Source organism: Diadema antillarum, unplaced genomic scaffold, assembly GCF_040938485.1.
Source record: "Diadema antillarum isolate AM-2024a unplaced genomic scaffold, OU_Dant_1.0 seq00000338_RagTag, whole genome shotgun sequence".
NCBI classification, from domain to species: domain Eukaryota; kingdom Metazoa; phylum Echinodermata; class Echinoidea; order Diadematoida; family Diadematidae; genus Diadema; species Diadema antillarum.
In genome coordinates this window covers 1,001,207-1,022,030 of record NW_027271351.1, presented here as the reverse complement: position 1 = coordinate 1,022,030, position 20,824 = coordinate 1,001,207, and the positions used below count along the sequence as shown (strand labels likewise).

Sequence of the window (20,824 nt, the reverse complement as noted above, 5' to 3'; positions counted from 1 at the left end):
GAAAACTGCAAGTTTTACAACTTCATGAAGCGAGGCCATGTTGATCTCTGGTACTAGTATTGGATGTTGCCCACATGCATGTTACATTGGGATAGGCGTGACATTTTGTGGCCTAAATCTCTGTAGGTGTTAGGTTTGAAGAACCAGTTGCTGCTGCTGCTGTTGTTGTTGTTGTTGTTGTTGTTGTTGTTGTTGTTGTTGTTGTTGTTATGTTATATCTGATGTGGCTAGTTATCGGTAATGAATGGGTGACAATAGCAATGTCAATCACTTATAGAGATATAAATGTGCGTTGTCATGGTAACTTTTGGTACATTATAGTCATAGCATCGCTTACACTGTAACAAAATCAGGATATCATTTAAATTCTTGCGCAAATAAAAGATCAAGACTCTCATGATACCGATGACGTGTTGATAGCAAAGTGCTCGTCAAGTTGATTTCATCTTCCTCAGTAATTGCTTTATTATCATTATATAGTTTCTCTTTCAAATCAGCTCCATCAGATAATCCACTGCTTTAGCACCATTTCACGATAATCAGAGCCTTTCCACACAAAAAATAATAATATAACGATATTTTCATCTATATTACACACTGATGAGACATTGCATGCAACATGGTCGTGATAATATAAAATATTCTAAAAAAGAATAAGCTTCTCGGATACTCTCAAGAAGACATATTATTTATGAACAGAAGTGAATAATTATGTACATCTCGAATCTCTATACATACTTGCTGATATGAATCAATCTGCCATATATTGCCGCTTGGTTTGTCGACTATATACACTCAAGACCAACGGGCAACATAAGAATTTGATCCACATCATATCACAGTTTCGCGAAATTACTTAACCCTTCGTATGCTGTGGGTGCCGGTTGGCAAAGGAAACCCCATAGCATTGTACACACTGTCCAAAGTCCCTGGCATAGAAGGAGTTAAGCAACCATTCATTTTCTCATGGGGCATGGTGACTGACCCAATATTACCCACGATCAGGAAGAAAAACTTTGTTAATGATTTTATGATGACTCATAACGTGGATTCATGATCTCAATGTAGATTATCGCTATATACGTGGGTTGCGTGATGCGATTGGACAAAGCTTATCCCTTTACCTGGAAGTAAGTGTTGCATTCCGCACAAATTCTACACGGTGATTTTACACTTTCGCAGGAAAGGGGTTAACACCGCGATGACCATTTTAACGATTTGTTGAAGTAATTCGAGCAACTTTGTTTGCATGATTCATTGGAGTAGACGATGCATGCCAATTGAATGTGAAGTCATTTAACAAGATAAATCAGTTCTGCAATCTAATTGTACTGCTTTCAGTTGAAATCTTCGGTCATGGATGACGTAGCAAGAATTTTTTTAGCTAGTCAGTTCAAGTCTGAGCTATTTCCGGCGGGACAATATCACGCGTTTCTAGTTGATCACTTGTCAGCGACATAGGGATGTTAAGATCGCTTAAGATGTCGAAACATTAGTGCGTCGATGTCGATTTCCATTAAAGGGCGACATGATTTTACCTCTGCTGTCCTGCTTGTCCAGTGGCAAACACTATGATCTCCACAAGAATATTTGGCGAATGTCATAAATATTCTGTGGACATGTCAGAGCGAACGCGTGATGCATGACGGGAAGGAGCGTTCGGATGTCAGACGGCAATCCTTGAATTTGTCAGTGACGTCACGGGCATCCAAATAGACGTGTGCGCGCGCGAGAGAGAGTAAAAAGTCTTTCTTTAGACCAGGTCTGTGTGCTAGACCAACGTGGTCCTGCCTCTCTGGCCCTTGCTGGTGTAGAAGGACTGGGCGTGTGGCTCTCCTTCGTGCCAGAGAATTAGTTCTTGGAACCGGGCCTCCACGCAAGACGCTGTCAGCCTTGCCTCTGGATCCTCGTCCCAACAATCCACGATGGTGTTCTTTACGATGGTCATACCCTAGGTGAAAAAAAAAGACAGAGAATGGACATTGTTTACTCTCTGACTTGGATAAGACTTATAGAAAGTTGTTTTTATAAAGATCCAAGAAGGGGAAAACCACGCAGATTGGTTCACGCCTTGCAATTACTTCGTTAATGATGCAATGCCGGCAGCAGAATTAGTGGATATGAATTTCATGATACCCAGAGACCACTGGGATCATAATTAGTGGTCATATCGCTATGAACTGTCGTTCATCTGAGCCATCCACATCCACAAATAGGTAATTATCAGCTTACTCGGTAGAGGGCACCATTTCCATCACGGAATAGCAGACCCGTGGTGTTCTGCGCCTCGTAAGGGCTTTTTACACTTGTGTTTCTTAACCCCGGACTTTCTCTGACCCAGGCCTATCGTTAGTCCCGTACCAATTTTTTCAGCTTTTTACACTCGCCAATTAGTCCCGTACTATCTCTTGTCCGGGGCTAAGGAGAAAACTGACCTTTTTACACTCGTATTTCTTAGCCCCGGACTTTCCAAACCACATGAATATTCATAATTACGCTGTGTACTGTACACGTACACGCACGCACCGGCAGCACTTGATTACCTCGTTTCTGATTGGTCAGTGAGGGTCGGACTTCGTCTCCGTCGCTTAGCCCAGGATTATTTTTTCGTTCTGTTTACACTCACTTGCTTGGCACCGCAATTGCGGTGCTAGCACCGCAATTTCGGTGCTAACCCCTGCTATTTTGCAGGGCCAGATAGTACCGTACTATCGGTGGGGCTAGCCCACTTTGGCAAAAACGAGTGTAAACAGAAAGTGGGCTAAGGATAGTCCCGTACCAACGGTGGGGCTAAGGCCCCCCCCCCCCCCCTTAGCCCCACCGTTGGTCCGGGGCTAAGCAAAAATTTACAAGTGTAAAAAGCCCTATACTTTACGTAATGCACCCCTGGCGGGTGAACTTATTGTGTAAAATCCAAATTCATCACGCCAAAAAGCAAGTTATCCCTGGATCTACCCTTTGTCCATTACCAATAGGAGTATGAAGTATATATAATGTGTCTTGTTGGAGGTGGAATGAGAAAGAATCAAATATCAGAACATTCTCTCCAGCTGAAACCTATGAGACAAACTTCAGATGACGCAGTTGAGCTTCAAACTCCTAAAGTGCCCTGTTACGTCATATTCAATTTGGTTTTGGTAAAAATGATCCATAAAATCAACAGAATGACCAAATTTTCACTACAATGGAATACCCTCCCCACTCCAAAAAAGGAGGAAAACTAAAGTTTAATCAGTGTGTTTACGGAGAAGTGATATTGGTCGCAACTGTCGCAGCGGTGTATACAAATGGGATAAGATGATGACGTCATAACTTCGCACACTAAAATCATACAAATTATGAAAATCATGTATTTCTTCTACAATAAACGGCAACTGCAGCCCTATCCTACCCCATTTAATATATTATAACTTTTTACCACAGGATGATTGGATGCATATATACGACACAAATGTTTCTTTTTGATATCATGTCAACAAAGGAAATTCAGTAAAGATTTTGTGTGACGGTCGATGGAAGGCTTGTTTAGGCGATGACGTCATCAACTCATCTCATCTTCATGTTTATGTATGTGGTTGCAACTGATCATCACTGTAAACTTTCGTGAAATCACTCTCACGTAAAACTTTCCATACTTTCTTATCTCAAGCACAATCAATTTTCATTGACTACCTATGTCTTTTTGTTTGTTAGATTTCACTTTATTCATTGAGGCCAAATCGAACATGGGGCGGGGTGCATTTGAAGGATTAAGGTCCATTTCTACATCTTACCGGGTTCTTCAGCCATTCGCTGGTGATGGGCGGCCGCTCCCTCCGCTGTACCACCAACACCTTCATGCATTCGAGACTCGCCCGTCTCTCCCCGAGACTTCTGTTGAACGGTAGCTCGTAGTCGCTGCAATCTGAACAGAGAACACAGAGAAATCTAATTAGGACAGTCATAGTACCTATAATATACCCAACTCAAAAGGGCCTATATATAAACGCACATGCATATATATTCTTACATACATAATTGGAATGTTAGAACATAAACGTTATCAAAAATTGTGAAGTAGACATAATCATCACTGACGTAAATTTGTTCAACGACCTGTATTGTTTCTGACGACATTTGGGCAGATCGTGCCAGATTTTGGGAGGAAAAAAAAGAAATTAAACGACCGTAATAGCTGACTGGAATTTGCTTAATTGAGGAGGTTGTGATTGGGACTGCATACTGCACGAACCGCATCCAAACCATCCATGCAAGGACAGGCCATCATGCCGTCCTCGTCCACATACATGGGGGTCTTAGTTAGCCCCTCGTGTGACTGCGGTCATCCCGACCAAACCCTGCGTCACATCGTGGACGTGGAGGACTGCCACCTCCAGGAGGGCTTACTTGTCAAACCAAGTGATGCTGTGCTGGACTGCGTTAGAAACTCGGACCTTAAGCTACGAGGTTGTGACCTCCCCTTTGTATGTATACGACAGAAGAAAAAGGAGAAGACTGCACGATTATGGAAGTAAAGTTCAAAAAGAAGATGTACAACTTTCTAATACCTTTTTTCTTTCTCAACTTCCCTCATCCCCCACCCTTAAGAAAAAAAAAATGGAAATTACAAAATTCCTAGGTCATCGACCAGCTATACAACTATTTCCATGTTCTTTCAATAATTTGTAGTGTAGTTGGCAACTCTTAGCATTCGCAGACATTTGGCTTTATGCGGCGTAAATACGAAGCGACGGGTATTTGGCGTCAGAAAGATGATGACTCCGTTGCTAAGCGACCCTGGCTCATCTCAGACCAATCCATATACTATGCACTGCACGCTGGGGGGGGGGGGGTCAGAGAAAGTTGCGAACTGATATCGTCTACACAGGAAGTAGCAAGAAGCGGGTGTAATGATAAGATCAAAAAGTCATAACACGGTTCACAGTCAGACGCAATGATACATGATTATAAATGTGTTAACTCCATCTGTACAGTTCGACGGTACGGAGAGAATGTTTTCCAGGCTGATATCTTTTTTTTTCTTCAAAACTGTGGCCAAGCAAAAGTGACGGAGCTACATTCTATTTTGATTTAGAAGCGTGATGGACGAAACATCTTGTTCTTGCAATCATATAGCTGTTAATGGGGAACAGTTTACTTTTCCTGGTAACGTTAACAATTATTCTTGTTGAAGGATCTAAAGCTGATTTGAGAACATCCATATTCAAAACATTCAGTATAACCGTAGTCCTATACTAACTCACTTGTATTCCTATTTAGTGCCTTCCATTTTTCTTTTCTCATACTTCAAGAGCAAAATGTATGATGCGCTATATAAGTACGAACAGCTAAATTATCAGTAGGCCTGTATACCATGGAATTTCTCCTATCTTATCAATGTAAATTAACTCCTTTTCCGACTTTTATTCTCAGGAAACGTTTTGTCAAAAGACAAAACTTATTACTATAGATTTTTCTTTCTTTCTGACAATGTTCTGTGATTTTAGGTGCTGCATGCCTCGAGCGACTAGTTGTTTCAGGCATCAAGCCTTGTGGGTGACGCATTTAGCTATTGGTTCTGATAGAGGGCAGTACACATGTTGCGCTTATCACATCTTTGGCGGGACTTTGCTATCCCCCTACCCCACCCCTCTCCTTTCCTGATTGGGATTCGAAATGTGTGCCAGGCACAGTTTTATATAGGCGATCCCCCTCCTTCCCCCCCCCCCCCCACCAATAAATAAATAAATGAATAAATAAATAAATAAAATAATAATAATAATAATGATAAAATAAGAAATGAAAAATAAAAGTCCCTTAGCAGATTTTTAACTGTTAAAATATAAAAAGAATAAATGGAAAATAGGGTCACTACCCCGGGAAATCTTGATATTTTCTTCAATCAATACCAGCTGATCGATTGATATCAAATGCCATTCCAGGTTATTAAATTTCAGAAAACTTCATGGTCTTTTATGAATCACGCACGGGAAAAGAATCGTTTCGTTTCCAGGGTGATCTGCGATGACGAGAGTGATAAGCAAATAGTGAACTTTCGAATTTTATTTTCTCCACATCTCCTAGAAACCAGAAAAAGCTGTAATTAATCAAGAAAGTTGAAGTGAGTCACTCCAAAGAAATTAACACCCGTTCCAGGGATTTCCCCCTTCGTTGCTCTTCTGCGCATAAGCATGCCCTGAAATATTGTTTTCATCAAAATCTCGCACTGCTAGAAATCATGACATTCGTCAGCCACAGACATAATTGGGTGTGTATGGAGATGATGGAAATATGGCGGGGAGTCCAAAATAAAAACCCTTCTATCCCTCCACCTGCTCGACATCGTGTGGAGAGAATGTGCGTGGGAGTGATGGGGGGGGGGGGGGGAGGAGGACATGATCCTTGAATCGTTTCTGTGCCATAAAATGTTACAATATATCTTATTTGCATTATAAAACAAATATTTTTGATCGTATGCTTGTATTAAATCCGCATCATATATCAATGCTTAAATGCCTGAATATGGTACATAAATTGAATATAAATACATTTCATTGGTAAATTGGTGTTGTTGTTGTTTTCATTCCAGTGTTCAATATCCTATAAGCTTGGCTTTTTAGTGGAACACTCTTTTCCATCATTATGATTACCTCTTCTTCTTCTTCTTCTTCTTCTTCTTCTTCTTCTTCTTCTTCTTCTTCTTCTTCTACTTCTTCTTCTTCTTCTTCTTCCTCTTCTTCTTCTTCTTCTTCTTCTTTTTTTGTTACCGTGACAAAGTGTGCATCGTTCCTTTTTTTTGTCATAATACCATTCGGCATGTATTTTATATTGTGTTCAATGAACTGTCCTTCCCGTTCGGATGAAAGTCAAATTGACACATGTACCGCTTTGAATCATGTATTTTTTAATGGCAATAAATAAACTATTGAAACTATGAAATATATCGAAAGTGGAGATTTCAGCCATGCATTGTAAATGGTACGACGGGGATACAGAGCAACACTATACACTCCGTTGCTTCAAGGGAACTGGGAAAAAAAAAGTTATCAAAGACAAGAAATAGATATTTTCATTCATTCATTTATTTACTTATTTTTCCCATTTCCAACAGAAACATATAAACATTTACAAAAATTGAATACATAAATTTCATCATAATACAAAATAAAGGATAAAAAAGCAGTGCTTGTAGGGCGCATTCCTCCCACCACGTAATACAACAAATCATATGAGTGATTGACTGATATACATAAAAAGTAGAAAAACAAAAGAAACTAAGACATGGAGACCTATAACTAACCTATCTTACCCGAAACAAACACCCTGAAAAAAAAAGTCACTACATCATGGAACGTCAGTAGAGAAGGAACGCAGAAATGGAACGTAGAGAAAGAGGGGGTAAGAAGAAATCATAGACCAACAAATTACTGGTAGATGAGGGGAGATTAAAAAAAAAAGAAGAAGAAGATGGTGTATCAAAGACATTGAGAGGAGACAGAGGAGGGAGACAAAATGAAAAGGGAGAAGGTGCACACAAACCTGCCAGGACGGTGCATCTGGATGCGATCTCCCAGAGGATGAGCGCCAGGGCGTACTGGTCCATCTGTTTGAACGACTCGATGTCCTGCAAGTTGACCTTACACTCCAAGGCTTCGGGGGACATGTAGCGAGGCGTGCCAACCTGGAGGTTTGCAGGGAACAAGGGAAAAAAAGACAAACGAACAAAGTTAATGGCAAAATACTAGCATTATATTATGTAATGACGATGCAGGTTGATAGGATTAACACCACTTCCACTAATGATCATTAAATAATATGATGACGGTATTATCTGTTATTATTGTCAGTATTAAACGAGCTAACGGACCCTGCTCTGTTGGAAAGCATACATGAGAAAGACATCAATCAAAAGTATGTGTGTATTCATAGAAAGATGAGGACAAGTTCGACCCATACTGATATCTATATCGGTAGCGCGTCTGCTTCACGATCCAAAGGACCCCGGTTCGATTCCTGAGTCCCGCTGAGCAATGTTGTGTGTAAACATACCGTCCCCTCTAGTAAGAGGCAAAACACTCTGTCCCTCGGATAGGACATAAAATGGAGGTCCCATGTGTGAGAGTTACAACTCATGCACATAAAAGATTCCGCTTCATTTATTCATAGCAAAGAGCGGGGTGTTTAACCCGGTGAAGTGGTCCCACCTGATATCCAACTGGACCCCATGGAAGACCAGTTATTGCAGCTGAATACTGTATGTGCTATCCAGCCATCTTCTCAGACGGAAACGAAACGAAACAAACAAACAAACAAACAAAACCATTAAAAAGGGGAATATGGGCATCTGGCCACTGGTGGCGTCCTTGACATAAATCTCCTCTTAAGGATTCAAGATGAAAATACAGATTACACAATAAGTCATGGCTACCTCTCAGTGCTGACAAGAGGAGCTATGAACCCAAAACCACCACCACAACTACTACCACATACCACCACCCACCACCAAGAAGAAGAAGCAGGTTAGCTCAAGGGTTATCCCGACGGGTGCTGTTCGTTATTCCGAAGGTTCGTTAATCCGAAACACACAAATTCCCTATTCCTAGAGGTTCGTTAATCCGAAAATGAAAAAGGGTTCGTTAATCCGAACATTTGTGGCGTTATTCGAAGGTTCGTTATTCCGAAGGTTCGTTTATCCGAAAATGAAATAGGGTTCGCTATTCCGAAGGCTCGTTTATCCGAAAATGAAATATTATAGGGTTCGTTATTCCGAAGGTTCGTTAATCCGAAAATGAAATAGGGTTCGTTATTCCGAAGGTTCCTTGATCCGACAATGAAATAGGGTCCGTAACGAACCTTCGGAATAACGAGCTTTGTTTCATTTTCGGATTAACGAACCTTCGGAATAACAAGCCATTTTCGGATCACATTTCACATTTTCGGATTAACGAACCTTCGGAATAACTGATCTTCGGAATAACGAACCTTTGGAATAAAGAACCTTCGGACTAAAGAACCTTCGGAATAACTAACCTTCGGAATAACGAACTGTAAATTATCACGACTTTAGGAGTGCGGTATACGTTGAATCTTATAAAAAGAAGAAACAAAACTATACATGGGTGAATCCTAAAGAACAATGGTGTTTTGCGAGTCTTCCGCACCTTGATCAAGAGGAATTAGGGGAAGATTAGGCACGTTTCCTTTCTTTAGTACCTTTGGCTTTCGCTTATCATTTTATTTCGGGGTGAGTGCAAGGGCAACTTCCGTTTCCCTCTGCTTGAACACCATTCCAGTAGCACAGGTGTTCTCGTGGCGTGTCACGGGTTGATAATGATAACAGTGTACTCGCTTTTAACAATAGGGAGCAATCTGAACTCCGGGGTGGTAGACACTTGAGAGTTTTCTAAATATTATCGTCCAAATGCGTATCACGATCCTAAGGAAAGAGCTCACAAAACACAACATGAAAACGAAGATGTAAACTTGTTTGCGATTACGGGATGCTCTCGCAAGTTCAGTGCTCCCTTGCCGGTGCTACCGGCCTCAGATAATGTCATTATTGGCTTGTAAGATGGATGATTGCAGTGTATGTGAATTACGAATGCGTAGAACTACCTGCCACGGCAACGTCCGTGTCATTAATGGCGAAAGCAAGTCAAAAGTTGTAACTCGTACTCAACTCACGTTTGCCGGGCAGTTAGTTTAACGAAATGCCAACATCTTCTTAGCATTGCGTATCGGTTAAATACGTTATCATCCAAGAAATTTTCTAATGCTTGCGGAAGTTTTCTGCGATAACTGAGCTGTACACAATCTATGTAAAAACGCTTAAGACATTATGGACAAGCTGCAACTTATGTACGTAATCATACAATGGTGTAGCTGGGCCATGAATTCACCTCAAGAAATTCCAGAAATTTAAACCAAGTCAAGTATTTTGTTACATTGTATGACCTTGATTATATTTGATGTGTTATCCTAAATTTTGTTGATGGACTGGAAAAGTAGTGCAGTAGTTCACAATATGCCCATGTAGCAACCAAACACATCAGTGTTATCGGAATGACATACATACTTTTAAGTTTCTTTTTCTTTTAGTAAGAGCAGTGTTTTAACAAAACACAGCAGCTCGGCGAAAAACACCCAACAAAATAAGAAAGGCGAACCTCCACCAGGAACAGTCAGCTGTCACAATATTTAGTTTTCGCATTCACGTGGATATGCTTCAGGAAAACCAACCCACAGTTCAGTAGGACCAAGTTTTTCTTCTAGGGGCAAAAAGGACACCTCTATTGTTTTGCTCTGTTTTTCTCATGCAGATGGCGACCAATTAAACGTAATCCACCCAAAAATATTATGTCAAAAACAAATCCAGAGAGAGATCCGTATCTATTACCGAACAGAAATATTTTCCATGACTTGTTCATGTCATAACAGTAAATTGCCAACGTACACTGTTCGAGCTCATAGCAATTCCGCCAAAGGGTCCTTCTTTTTTTTTTTTCAACCGAAATGATATCAGGTTGGAATGTTTGCTACGCTGTCATAACAATGACTTATTCATGTCATTTTCCTCGCTGATAAATCATTGACTCCTCACGCCGTGTTTGAATGACAGTGTCAAGATCCTATACACACGCTGAGTTTCGCCGGATCAGTTCTCTTGGACTCACGGAGGTGTTTGATAAACATCTTCTCTTTTAACTTAAGATTTAAATCTTGATTCTGATGTGAATGCCTTTTCCAAATGCTTTTTCATGATCCTGATAGTTCCCTCTTTCCGAACCAAACATTTTTCCTCAGATAAGTGAGGAGAAAGATTCGGCATTCTGTACATGCTCTATTCGATGAAGTATAGATCTCAGTGATGCTACTGTTTTACAATCATAGTGAAATTGTTATTTTCTTTTTTTCTAAGCAATTTTAGTGAATCATGATGACCACACCATGACTAGTACTTCGCATATCAGGTAAAATCTCGTCATGTCGTTATATATCGTTAGGGATTTCAAGAAAAACGTTAGAAGCATCAGATTTTATTATAGTTCTTCAGAGTGTTCTAAAGGGCACTATGCACAGATTAGTATCTTCAATTTGATGGGGAAGTTTTTGTACACCAGCGACCTTGCAAGGGTGGGTACAAAGTACTGTAACCTGTCATTTTCCTAAACTTCCTTTTTTCTGTTTTCGCTAGGTCACACGCGAATGCATATGTATTTCCGTTATTCGGATTCCGTTTATTTCGAGAAAGCGTTTTTATAGTGTCGAATCAGTCAGTGCAAGTGAACCATCAAAACGAGGGACAACTTCTGCCAAATATCAAATAGCTCCTTCAAAGTCCTTTATGGCCTAATTGCTGAAATGAAAACGAGCAGGTCTCGAAAATTGTTCCTGTCCTTCTTACAAATATCCGCTTCCGGCAAAGTTTTCCTGGCTGAAGTTAAGTCAGCCGCTTAACTCTCTCAAAAGTCACTTTCTCGCTGTTTGTCTTTCTCTGAGCTGAATGTCCGTTTAGATCAATAAAATCCTGATGTATCCACAAAAACTGAGGAAACCGATTAGTCAAGGGTGATAAAGCGGCGAGTCAAAAGGTCACAATTGCATAAACACACTCGTCACACTTATCAACCTGTTAACGAGGATATAACGTGCTGAAGTGAATGGCGCGACTTCCTGCAATTTTCAATTTAAAAAAAGAGAAGAAAAAAATCTCAGATTGTCATACATTTGGGAGTGATGAGATGTCTTATTCCTTTTATGAAAGGCTAACCTGCAAGCCTATAGTTGTGTTGTTCATGTCAACAGACTTTCATCAAATTAACTTTTAAAGGCATTGTGCGATGATGTATCCATGCTTTGGTCCATATCACTACAAGTGATGGTTGAATGTATTTTACTTCTTTTTTTTTACTTGAGGGCTCCAGCTATCCTAAGCACTTTCGTCTTAGGAGCCCTGGCATTTAATGTTTGTTTCTTTGTAATGACTTAAATATTGTTTTATATTTTGCCAAATAAATTAAATGAAATGAAAAAAAATGTGTCCAGTTTGAAAAGAAATATGGGCTGCTTTCTCGTCTATACCACCAGTTCCCTTAGGGGTCATCCCACGAGACCGACACCCACGAGTCATACAGCCCACGAGTCATAAAGCCCATGGGTTCGACACTAAAGGCCCATGAGTTGGACACTAGGTAAAAACAGCCCACGAGTTCGACACTACATAGGTCTCGTGGACCTTGTTTGCTTTAAATAGTGTCGAAACCATGGGCTGTATGACTCGTGGGCTGTATAACTCGTGGGCCGTATGATTCGTGGGTGTCGGTCTCGTTAAGTGCACCCCTCTATTACATTGCGTGAAGGCAAAATTTGAAATGAGCATTAACTCACGCTTCAAATAAGTAGCTAAAAAATGATGACAGAATTTCCAACAGACAGTAATGTTAGGACAAAGAACTTAACACTTGCTTAAGCCGTTGTCAAACATGAATCATGTCATTCGTTGTTAGTTTTCTCTGTCTTTGATAGCGTCTTATCAGCGCGCCATCATGTTCCGGAGATGATTTCATATCGTTGTCATGGATACAAACAATTGACAGTGTCATTTTCCTTTTTTTAATTCTCCTCATGGTGCCGCATGGGAGACTGACATAATAAACAGAACATAGAGATGATAAAACAAGAATCCAGAGACTCTTCAAAGATTAAAAGGTCTTACGTCTACCCTTTCGTTAGTCACACTCTCATCCCATCTGACTTTCGTCATGCAGGAAAACTGTGAGCGAATCCCGAGACCTGATCGGGAGCGCGCCCGTTCGAAATAAACATTCTTTGATGATTGACGGCGTAGGGGTCAAACGTCAGTCCACACATGAAAGTCTGCAAAAATTCTGTGCTCATGCTCATCTGCGAAAGTCGATCCAAGGAGGTACTAGCCTCATACACGATTTTATCTTCAGGTTTCCATGGAAATATGAGTAATATCATCTCACGGAAAAGAAAAAATAAACAGCATCAACTCCGTGTTCAAATTGACTTTGATAAAAATAAACTGAACTAAATAGAACAATGATAGGTTTATTATAAGAATATGAAAAACGAAGATGTTGAAGATTAACATGCATATGTAAAACAGTGATATGAGTTAAAGAATGACATTATACAAAACGATGACGTCATCGCCCTGCGATATCCCCAATAAATCACTCTCTTCTTATACTATAAAACAATCAAAACCCTTTTCATTGCTTTTCCTTTTAAGAAAGCATCATCCTATTAAAGTCGTTACAACTCTGGTAGATCACGGTACGTCGGTGTATAGTGTAGAAGACTTCATTTTTTTTTTGTCTTCTTGAAATTGTGTCAAAACAGGAAATTCAATGCAGATTATTTTGTGAGCAAGCGAATGGGAGACTTGTACAAACATCACGTCATAATCACTTCATCTGTGATAATGTAAGTGACCGTCATTACCATTCTTCGAGAGCCTGTGAAAGTACTTACTAGAATTCCAATTTTTATTTTTCATTTCTAGCAAAGTTGTATGACGGCTTTTGCAAAATTATTCCTAAGCTAACGAAACAGCACGCGCCTTGACTTTGGCAATAATGTCCCGATAAATATTCGCGTGAAAACCGCGCCCCAAGTTTTCAAAATTACAGCCGCGCTTGTTCGGTTTTTCGGTTAAAAATGCAAATACAGTTAAGAATGGAAATAAAAATATGAGGATCTTGATTTCCTCCTGTGATGGGGAAAATGAATCACTATCACTGTCAAACTTATGGCAGTATCTCAATTACGATGATTTTTTTTTTTTAAAGTCCAGTGTGTGTATACACCCTTGGACACAATTGGCCCGTAAAATTAAGGTGGTTTAATTCAAAACCATGGTCTGGATTTAAACCACCATAGCAAATACGGGCAATCTTTTTCTTTTCTTTTTTTATTCTTGTGTTTCTCTTAAGGATTAAAGATTTTTTTCACAGTCAAATGTATACCTAAGATTATTCACAATACTTGATATTATGTTTTATAGATATGAGTTCACCCTGAATAATATCTGGCTTTCATATAATGTTTTGTTGGAAAAAAAAAAGAATGAGCATAAAATGAATTGAATTGAAAAGTGAATTGTGCAAAAGGTATAGCTGTCAGAAAAAACAGATCCGATATTAAGAATAAATCAAGTTAATTCGTATCCATCGACGATGTCATCTTTATTGTTTTCTTTGTCTTCTTCTTCTTCTCATGAAAATCGTTGTTATTACCATTACCATGTTACCATTCTAAAATGAATACAAATAGAAAGTACCACGTATATAGAAACCCAACCGTGCACCGACTGCATGAAAATCGCAATTTTGAGGAACTCGAGAATTTGTAATAGATAACATCACGCAGAACGCAAAGAAGATATGTTTTTGCATAGTCACAAAGTTTCATGACTTCTTCTCCATAAGTCAGGCACTTCCGTGTCTCTCACGCAAAACAAAACAAAACAAAAGACATTCTGTCTTTCTTTCGCCCGAGCAGTAGCAATTCAAACCCTGCCCACGCATGTGACTACATTATATGCAGAAGATGTAGGGTGTTTTTACAGCATGATCTATGACCTAAATGTTCGCGTGGAATCCGAGAAATCGGCGGTTTCTCCTTTCATAGCTTTCGGGTGAAGTTTCAGAGTGAATGATATGGCATTTATAATGTACGTTTCCATGGCAAACCATCTAATTGTCAGGATTGTGGATGTTGTTTACCTCATGGAGCTCAAAATGTGGAATTTGGGGAAACGAACAGTGTGATGCGGTATTCAGTAAATCGGAAAAGAGAAAAACCCAAGTTCATGTTTCAGCTACAGCATCATGTGAGTATCAATAAAAACTCTGATATCAATTTCTTTCCTTTGCTGTGTTCTTTTTTCGGGGGGGGGGGGGGGGAGGTGGCAGGGTGTTTTCTGGGTTTTATGTTGGTATTCTTTTATACTTTGGGGAGAGTTTCTTGTTTTCGTTACTTAGTTTTGCGCTGCTAGACTGCCGATAATATATGTTATCTTGTTTGAGGCCCGTCATTGTACTGTAGTTGTTCGTGATTCATAAAATTATTGAAGTAACTTCTAATCTAATGAACCAAAATAAATTAACCTGTAATCCCTTATAAGTTTCTTGACATTAACAAGCCAGCTAGTCATCAGATCAAACTACTTCTGTTTTCTTTTTCCTTCTACAACGGTATTTACTATGATCAAACTTGATGTCATCTTGGGCAAAACGTGGAGCAGACGTGTCGCAACCTACACACGAACAAATCGCAGGATTATCATGATAATTCAAGAGCATTATTTCTCAACCCCCACCTTCACCCCTCCCCTCCAGGGATGGCAGGCAGCCAATTCCGAGATGACGCAGCATTGTGCTAGTGAAGAGGCGGAAAACCAAATACCCCTATGAACAAACTTTGACGGATTAATGTGCATGGGGACGACCTGCTTTGGGGAATATGATTGCAATGAGCTTGTCCAGTCTGTATATCTTTTTTTAAATGAAAGATAACACAATAGTGATTAAAAGTATTGAGTTCCGTTGTGCTTGCCGTTAAGAATAGGAGCCGATCTACTTCAATACCTCTTTAAATCCATTAAGTAATTCAAACATTAACTTCTCCCGACAATTCACAAATCCGAACTTTGATGAAGATACGTTTACAGAATTTTCAGTCTTGAAGCATTTCGTCGATAAAAGTGTGCGTGTGTGTATGTATGTGTGTGTTTGTGTGTTTAATCTCCATGTGCTATTCTAGTAATATTGCATAAACGTGTAACCTCTGAGTGAGAGAAAAAAAAAGAAAAACGTTTTGTGGGTGAGAGAATTTTCATTTAATATCTTTTATCTAAAACTTGTGGTGGATGTAGCGTAACAAACAAAGCACTGAGATTTCTACAAAAACGAAGAGATGCTAATGGTCAATATTGAACGCAAGTCGAAGATCTTTACAAAAGATTCCTGTAATTGCACTAAGCAGACAGAATGTAAATATTAATGAATATACAGGTTGAATATTGCACAGAAACATTTACCTGTCCACTGTTGGCCAGCTGGTCCGTGGAGGACTGGGGATCGAGTCGAATAGCGAGCCCGAAGTCAGCAATAGCACACGTGCCGTCATCCTTCACCAACACGTTGCTGCTCTTGAGGTCTCGATGGGCCACTGGCACCTTGTGCAGGCCCTGGGACCCATAGGTCTCGGCGTGAAGGTGGGCCAGCCCTCGGGCCGCAGAGCCCGCAAGCTTACACAGGTCGATCCAGTTGACTTTGCGCTGCCGAAGGTACTCCTGTAGTGACCCGTTCTTGTAATACTTGGTGATCAGCCAGTACTGGCGCTGTGCGCTGATAGGGTTCACCAGTCGCACTTCGGCCGAGATGAACTGGACGATGTTCTCGTGTCGCATCATGACAGAGTGGTCGGTGAACAGCTCCTTCTCGACGCTCCACGACGCCGAGTCGTACTCGGAGAAGACCTTGACGGCCACGACGCGCTCCTTGGTGCCGTTGTTGATCTTCCAGTCGGCCCGCCAGACGGCACCGAATCGACCCTTGCCGATGAGGCTGTCCAGATTGATAGGTAGGTAGTTCCCGTTGAGGTGGAGGGGGCTGTCTGGCGGTGTGTTCTCGCCCAGATGCTTGGTCTCACTCTCGTCCGTGGTCATATCGATGCTCGTGCTCTCCGTGTTGCTCGTCTGCGTCTGCGTGTTGTTGTCCATCAGCGGCTGTCGGTATCGCGTGAAGTGGATGTAGCCGGCCACGGCGATGACCACGCTGAGCAGGACGGCGGGGACGACGGAGCAGACGACGATGATGAGAATCTCTCGGTCGATCAGGGGACCCTTCTCGACGCCCGTCACGCCATCTGGGTCTGTGAACGATGTTTCAAACCCTTTAAAATGAATAACTAGCTCGATATTCTCTTCAGTCGTTCTGAAAACTATGACTATGCTTACGTATAATTATGCTTTACCGTACACTAGTTCTGAGTGCGCATACTGTACAATAGTTTGGAATAAAACACCCGGATTTATATCAAGCCTAGGTCACGATAATACTTTGTGCTCTGGGATGTCTATCAATACACTACAAAAGTGCGGAGCATGCTGAATTATTATTGCAACAGGTCCTTTCATCGTGCGGGTTGGGAGGGTTAGTGACTTCTTTTATCATTCCGGTCTGCTATATGTCTGCACATGGAGATGCATTGGTGGTCTCTGAGTACGAAACATAATCTAGGATGTGAGTGCGGATATGTAGGCAGGTGGATGTGATAGGAGAAGTGATGATTGGACATGGCAGGTGGTTTGGCCGAGGTGAGGTGAGCATGAAATAGTGTGTGTTATAGGTGGAATGATGAAGTGGGCATGAAACAGTAGGTAAATAGGTGAACACAACAGTCCAACACTTCAAGAATGAAAACAGTTCAAGCATTCTCCTTTGGATCACCCAAATACATAGGGCCTACATACATACACACACACACACACACACACACACACACACAGCGAAGAACCAAAACACAACTGATTAAAAAAACAAACGAACATCAACAAATGAACAATGGAATTTTCAGGAAGAGAAAAGTTTCAAAATCTCTAAGGTAACCGCCAAGACGGAAGTTGGCAACGCTACCTGTTTTGGTATGCGGGATCGGCTTGGTGATCTTCGGTGGATGTGGAGTGGTGGCTGTATCACTGGGTATAGGTGGTAGGGTAGCGTCCGGGGTGTAGAGAATGGCATTGCAGCGATCGCTGACACAGGTACACGAGTATGTCCACTCGGATATAGAGCTAGCGTCCTCAGCAACAGCCTGGAGAAGAGAAGGGTTGAAAGAAAGGAGGAGGATGAAGAAAAAGAAGAGGGAAATAGAGTTACGGGGGAGGGAATAGAGTTACGGGGGATTCGAAAGGGACAGACAAAATAAAATAAGCATAATACAGCAGATGTAATGTAAGCCTTAGTAGTGATTAGAAGTCGTAACATTATAGGACTTTGAGGGATAATATTCACTTGAACTACAATGAATAAAATAGATTACAAGGACTAATTTGATTCAGTGTAGTGAAGTGAATATTCCCAGGAGATGTTTGATTTGTGTTGATCATGCGATTTTCAAACTTTCTCAACTTCATCAAATTTTCGCTCAAATTTCTGCTGATCTGGAGGTTCTGTTCTACTGCTTTACCTTAAGATCTACTTCCTAAATATGAAAAAAAAAATCTCACTTTACAGAGATCTGGACTATTCTTGAAAAATTTCTTGCCAACAACATTTCGTAAATATTACTTAAATGTCGTAGTTAATCCAAACTGAATGGGAACAACCCCCTCCCCACCCCACCCCCCCAAAAAATATCGTAGATGACTTGGCTACATAAAGATTTTTTTTTCACATAATGTATAAATATGTTTGCATAAGTTATGCCTCATCTTGTAACGACTACAGACATAAACATGTTATTCTTGCTACCTTTGTATCATTACATAGAATGCATGTCAAATTTACGTATTCTTTATATGCTGTTGAAAAAAAAAGCGAAAATAAAGTTTGAATTGAATAGAATTGAATTAAATTGAATTGAATTGAATTGAATTGAATTGAACTGAATTGAAATGAATTGAATGGAATTGAATTGAATGGAATGGAATTGAATTGAACTGAATTGAATTGCATTGAATGGAAATGAATTGAATTGAATTGAATTGAATAATTGAATTGAATAAAAGTCAGAAACTCCCACCTGGCAATAATGTCCCTTCACATCCAACGTGTCCGTGTCATTCACACACACGTGCATGCCTTGAATGTTGCCATCCATGTAGGAAAAGGTGATTGTCATACAGTAGCCCAGGCAGTGGACTTCGGTGGTGCAGTTCGTCGCCACGCACGTGTCCCCTTCACACTCCACGGCGCCGGCTCCCACGCAGCTCAGGCACTGAACTCCCGCGGCCACGTCCACCAGGGTCGCCGTTACGAGCAGCAGCGCTGCTGTGGGTTTGATTAAAAATAATTTTAGATTAAACGAAATCAATGGATATAGAAAGATAGAGAGAGAGGGAAGGGACAGAGAGAGAATGATACAAAGGTAGATGACGAGGAGAAAAAGAGAGGAACAGAAGATGATGAGACGCGACAGTATCCTAGCAATGGAAATTGAAAATCCATTTTCTACACCCATACCAACGAAAATATTGTATTATGTTGAAAACAAATAATCTTACGTCCATATGATGTACAAGCACGTATTTCACGTACATCTGATTTCTATTGAAAGATTATGGAAAAATCACTCTTTGAGGAGAATTGATCCTAACTACAAATTATATAGAAGTAGAACCGCAGAAGATTAAAAAAAAATGATTGGTGTATGAAATTCGTGATCTGTGGGCGAAGTCGGAGAAACCAGAAAGTCAGTATTGGATACAACCATCTTGAATTGCAACTGATTGACAAATTGCCCTACATCGACGTAAATAGTACGCCCGAGTACGCCCGAGTATGTACGCCCATGATTTTTTATCATGGCTACTACTAAAACACTGATCAATTCAGTGCTTATCTACGTCGAAGTAGGGCAATTTGTCAATCAGTTGCAATGAAAACATCTCGACGGAAGAATTTCATGAGTTTGAATAACCATCTTGAATGTTGTCTTCTATCAGAACACCACCATTGTGCCAGATCTGGCAAGCATCTCTGATCCCACAGAAGACTTTCAGAAAAAAATAACCATTATTTTCTTCAAGTCCTGAAAACAGAACACAAAGGCCTCCTTACCTATTGATATGCATGTAACTTACTGTTGTCGCCATCATGGTTCATTTCAGACTTGCCACAATTTTTCCCGAAAGCTTAGATTATTGATAAGAATATGGATATAAGAATTGGATAAGAATACAATTATGTATTTCATATGCAGTCAAACATACCATAGCGGCCACCTGCCGTATACGGCCACTAAAAACAATACCCGGCCTCGAAAGAAAAGCCATGTTAAAGACCCAGTCAATCCAGCAGCCACCTAGCTATAACGCTCACTTTTTTCGTCTCCCCTGGATGGCCGCCATAGATAGGTTTTGACTGTACTACGCAGGATCATGGCAAATTTTTGTGCTTTCGGAAAACAGATAAATTAGTAATAATCATCTGTTAGGAACAAAACGATTTAAAGGTGGAACCGGTGAAGCAAAATTATGTCGGCAAGTTAGTATAAAGTCTGACTGGAAGTATTATCGGCTTTCCCTGGCATTACTTAAGGAAATTACGCGCGAAATCATCAGACAACCGGATATTAACCTAGAAATGTAACCTCGAGAGAGCTTGGGAAAAGACAGCGCGCACGCTACTGGCGAACGACGATCATGAGGGCGAAACCCGACCTATTTTGATAAGCTTTTCAGAAGATTCCGAAGTTAGCAGTCCAATGGAAATTGTTGAAGGCTGGCACGAGCGCCGATGTAATTTCAAATCCCGAAGTCACACAATAGCTTGGCATTAATCGTGCAGTTTGACGATGGAAAAAGGCAATTTCAGGACAAATTTACCACGGGTGAACGCTCCTCATGTAACTGATTTTCACTAGTGATTGAGACACGCCTCTGTGAAAGTCAAAATTTCACCTCGGTAAAGATTAGAGATGATCACGACACAACGTGATTCGCATAATCAGTGATGGATTAGAATAAAAGGAAATGTATATAAAGTTCAAAGATTCCTGCATGTGTAATTAATTCATCGATGATAACAGAACGGCGCCCAACACTGCGTCCCAGTAGAGTCACAACCACCAACAGAAAGTATATATAACG

General features: G+C 40.6%; 1 protein-coding gene across 1 annotated transcript; it reads right to left on the bottom strand.

Moving 5' to 3' along the window:
• Nucleotides 1-1,733: 1,733 nt before the first annotated feature.
• On the bottom strand, nucleotides 1,734-19,838 carry LOC139730833 (TGF-beta receptor type-2-like). The gene is made up of 7 exons (XM_071641705.1): nucleotides 19,817-19,838; nucleotides 18,757-19,004; nucleotides 17,649-17,826; nucleotides 16,049-16,884; nucleotides 7,519-7,660; nucleotides 3,774-3,904; nucleotides 1,734-1,951 (listed from the first exon to the last, which is right to left on the bottom strand). The coding sequence occupies exons 1-7, from the start codon at nucleotides 19,836-19,838 to the stop codon at nucleotides 1,772-1,774; spliced, it is 1,737 nt and encodes a 578-aa protein (XP_071497806.1). The 3' UTR covers nucleotides 1,734-1,771.
• Nucleotides 19,839-20,824: the final 986 nt, after the last annotated feature.

Excerpts from the sequence above, each read along its gene's own strand:
- LOC139730833 (XM_071641705.1), bottom strand. The coding sequence starts at position 19,838 with ATGAACCATGATGGCGACAACA. Across the intron at positions 17,827-18,756 it reads TGAAGGGACATTATTGCCAG|GCTGTTGCTGAGGACGCTAG; the intron begins GTGGGAGTTTCT and ends TCTCTTCTCCAG. Across the intron at positions 3,905-7,518 it reads CAGATGCACCGTCCTGGCAG|ATTGCAGCGACTACGAGCTA; the intron begins GTTTGTGTGCAC and ends TTCTCTGTTCAG.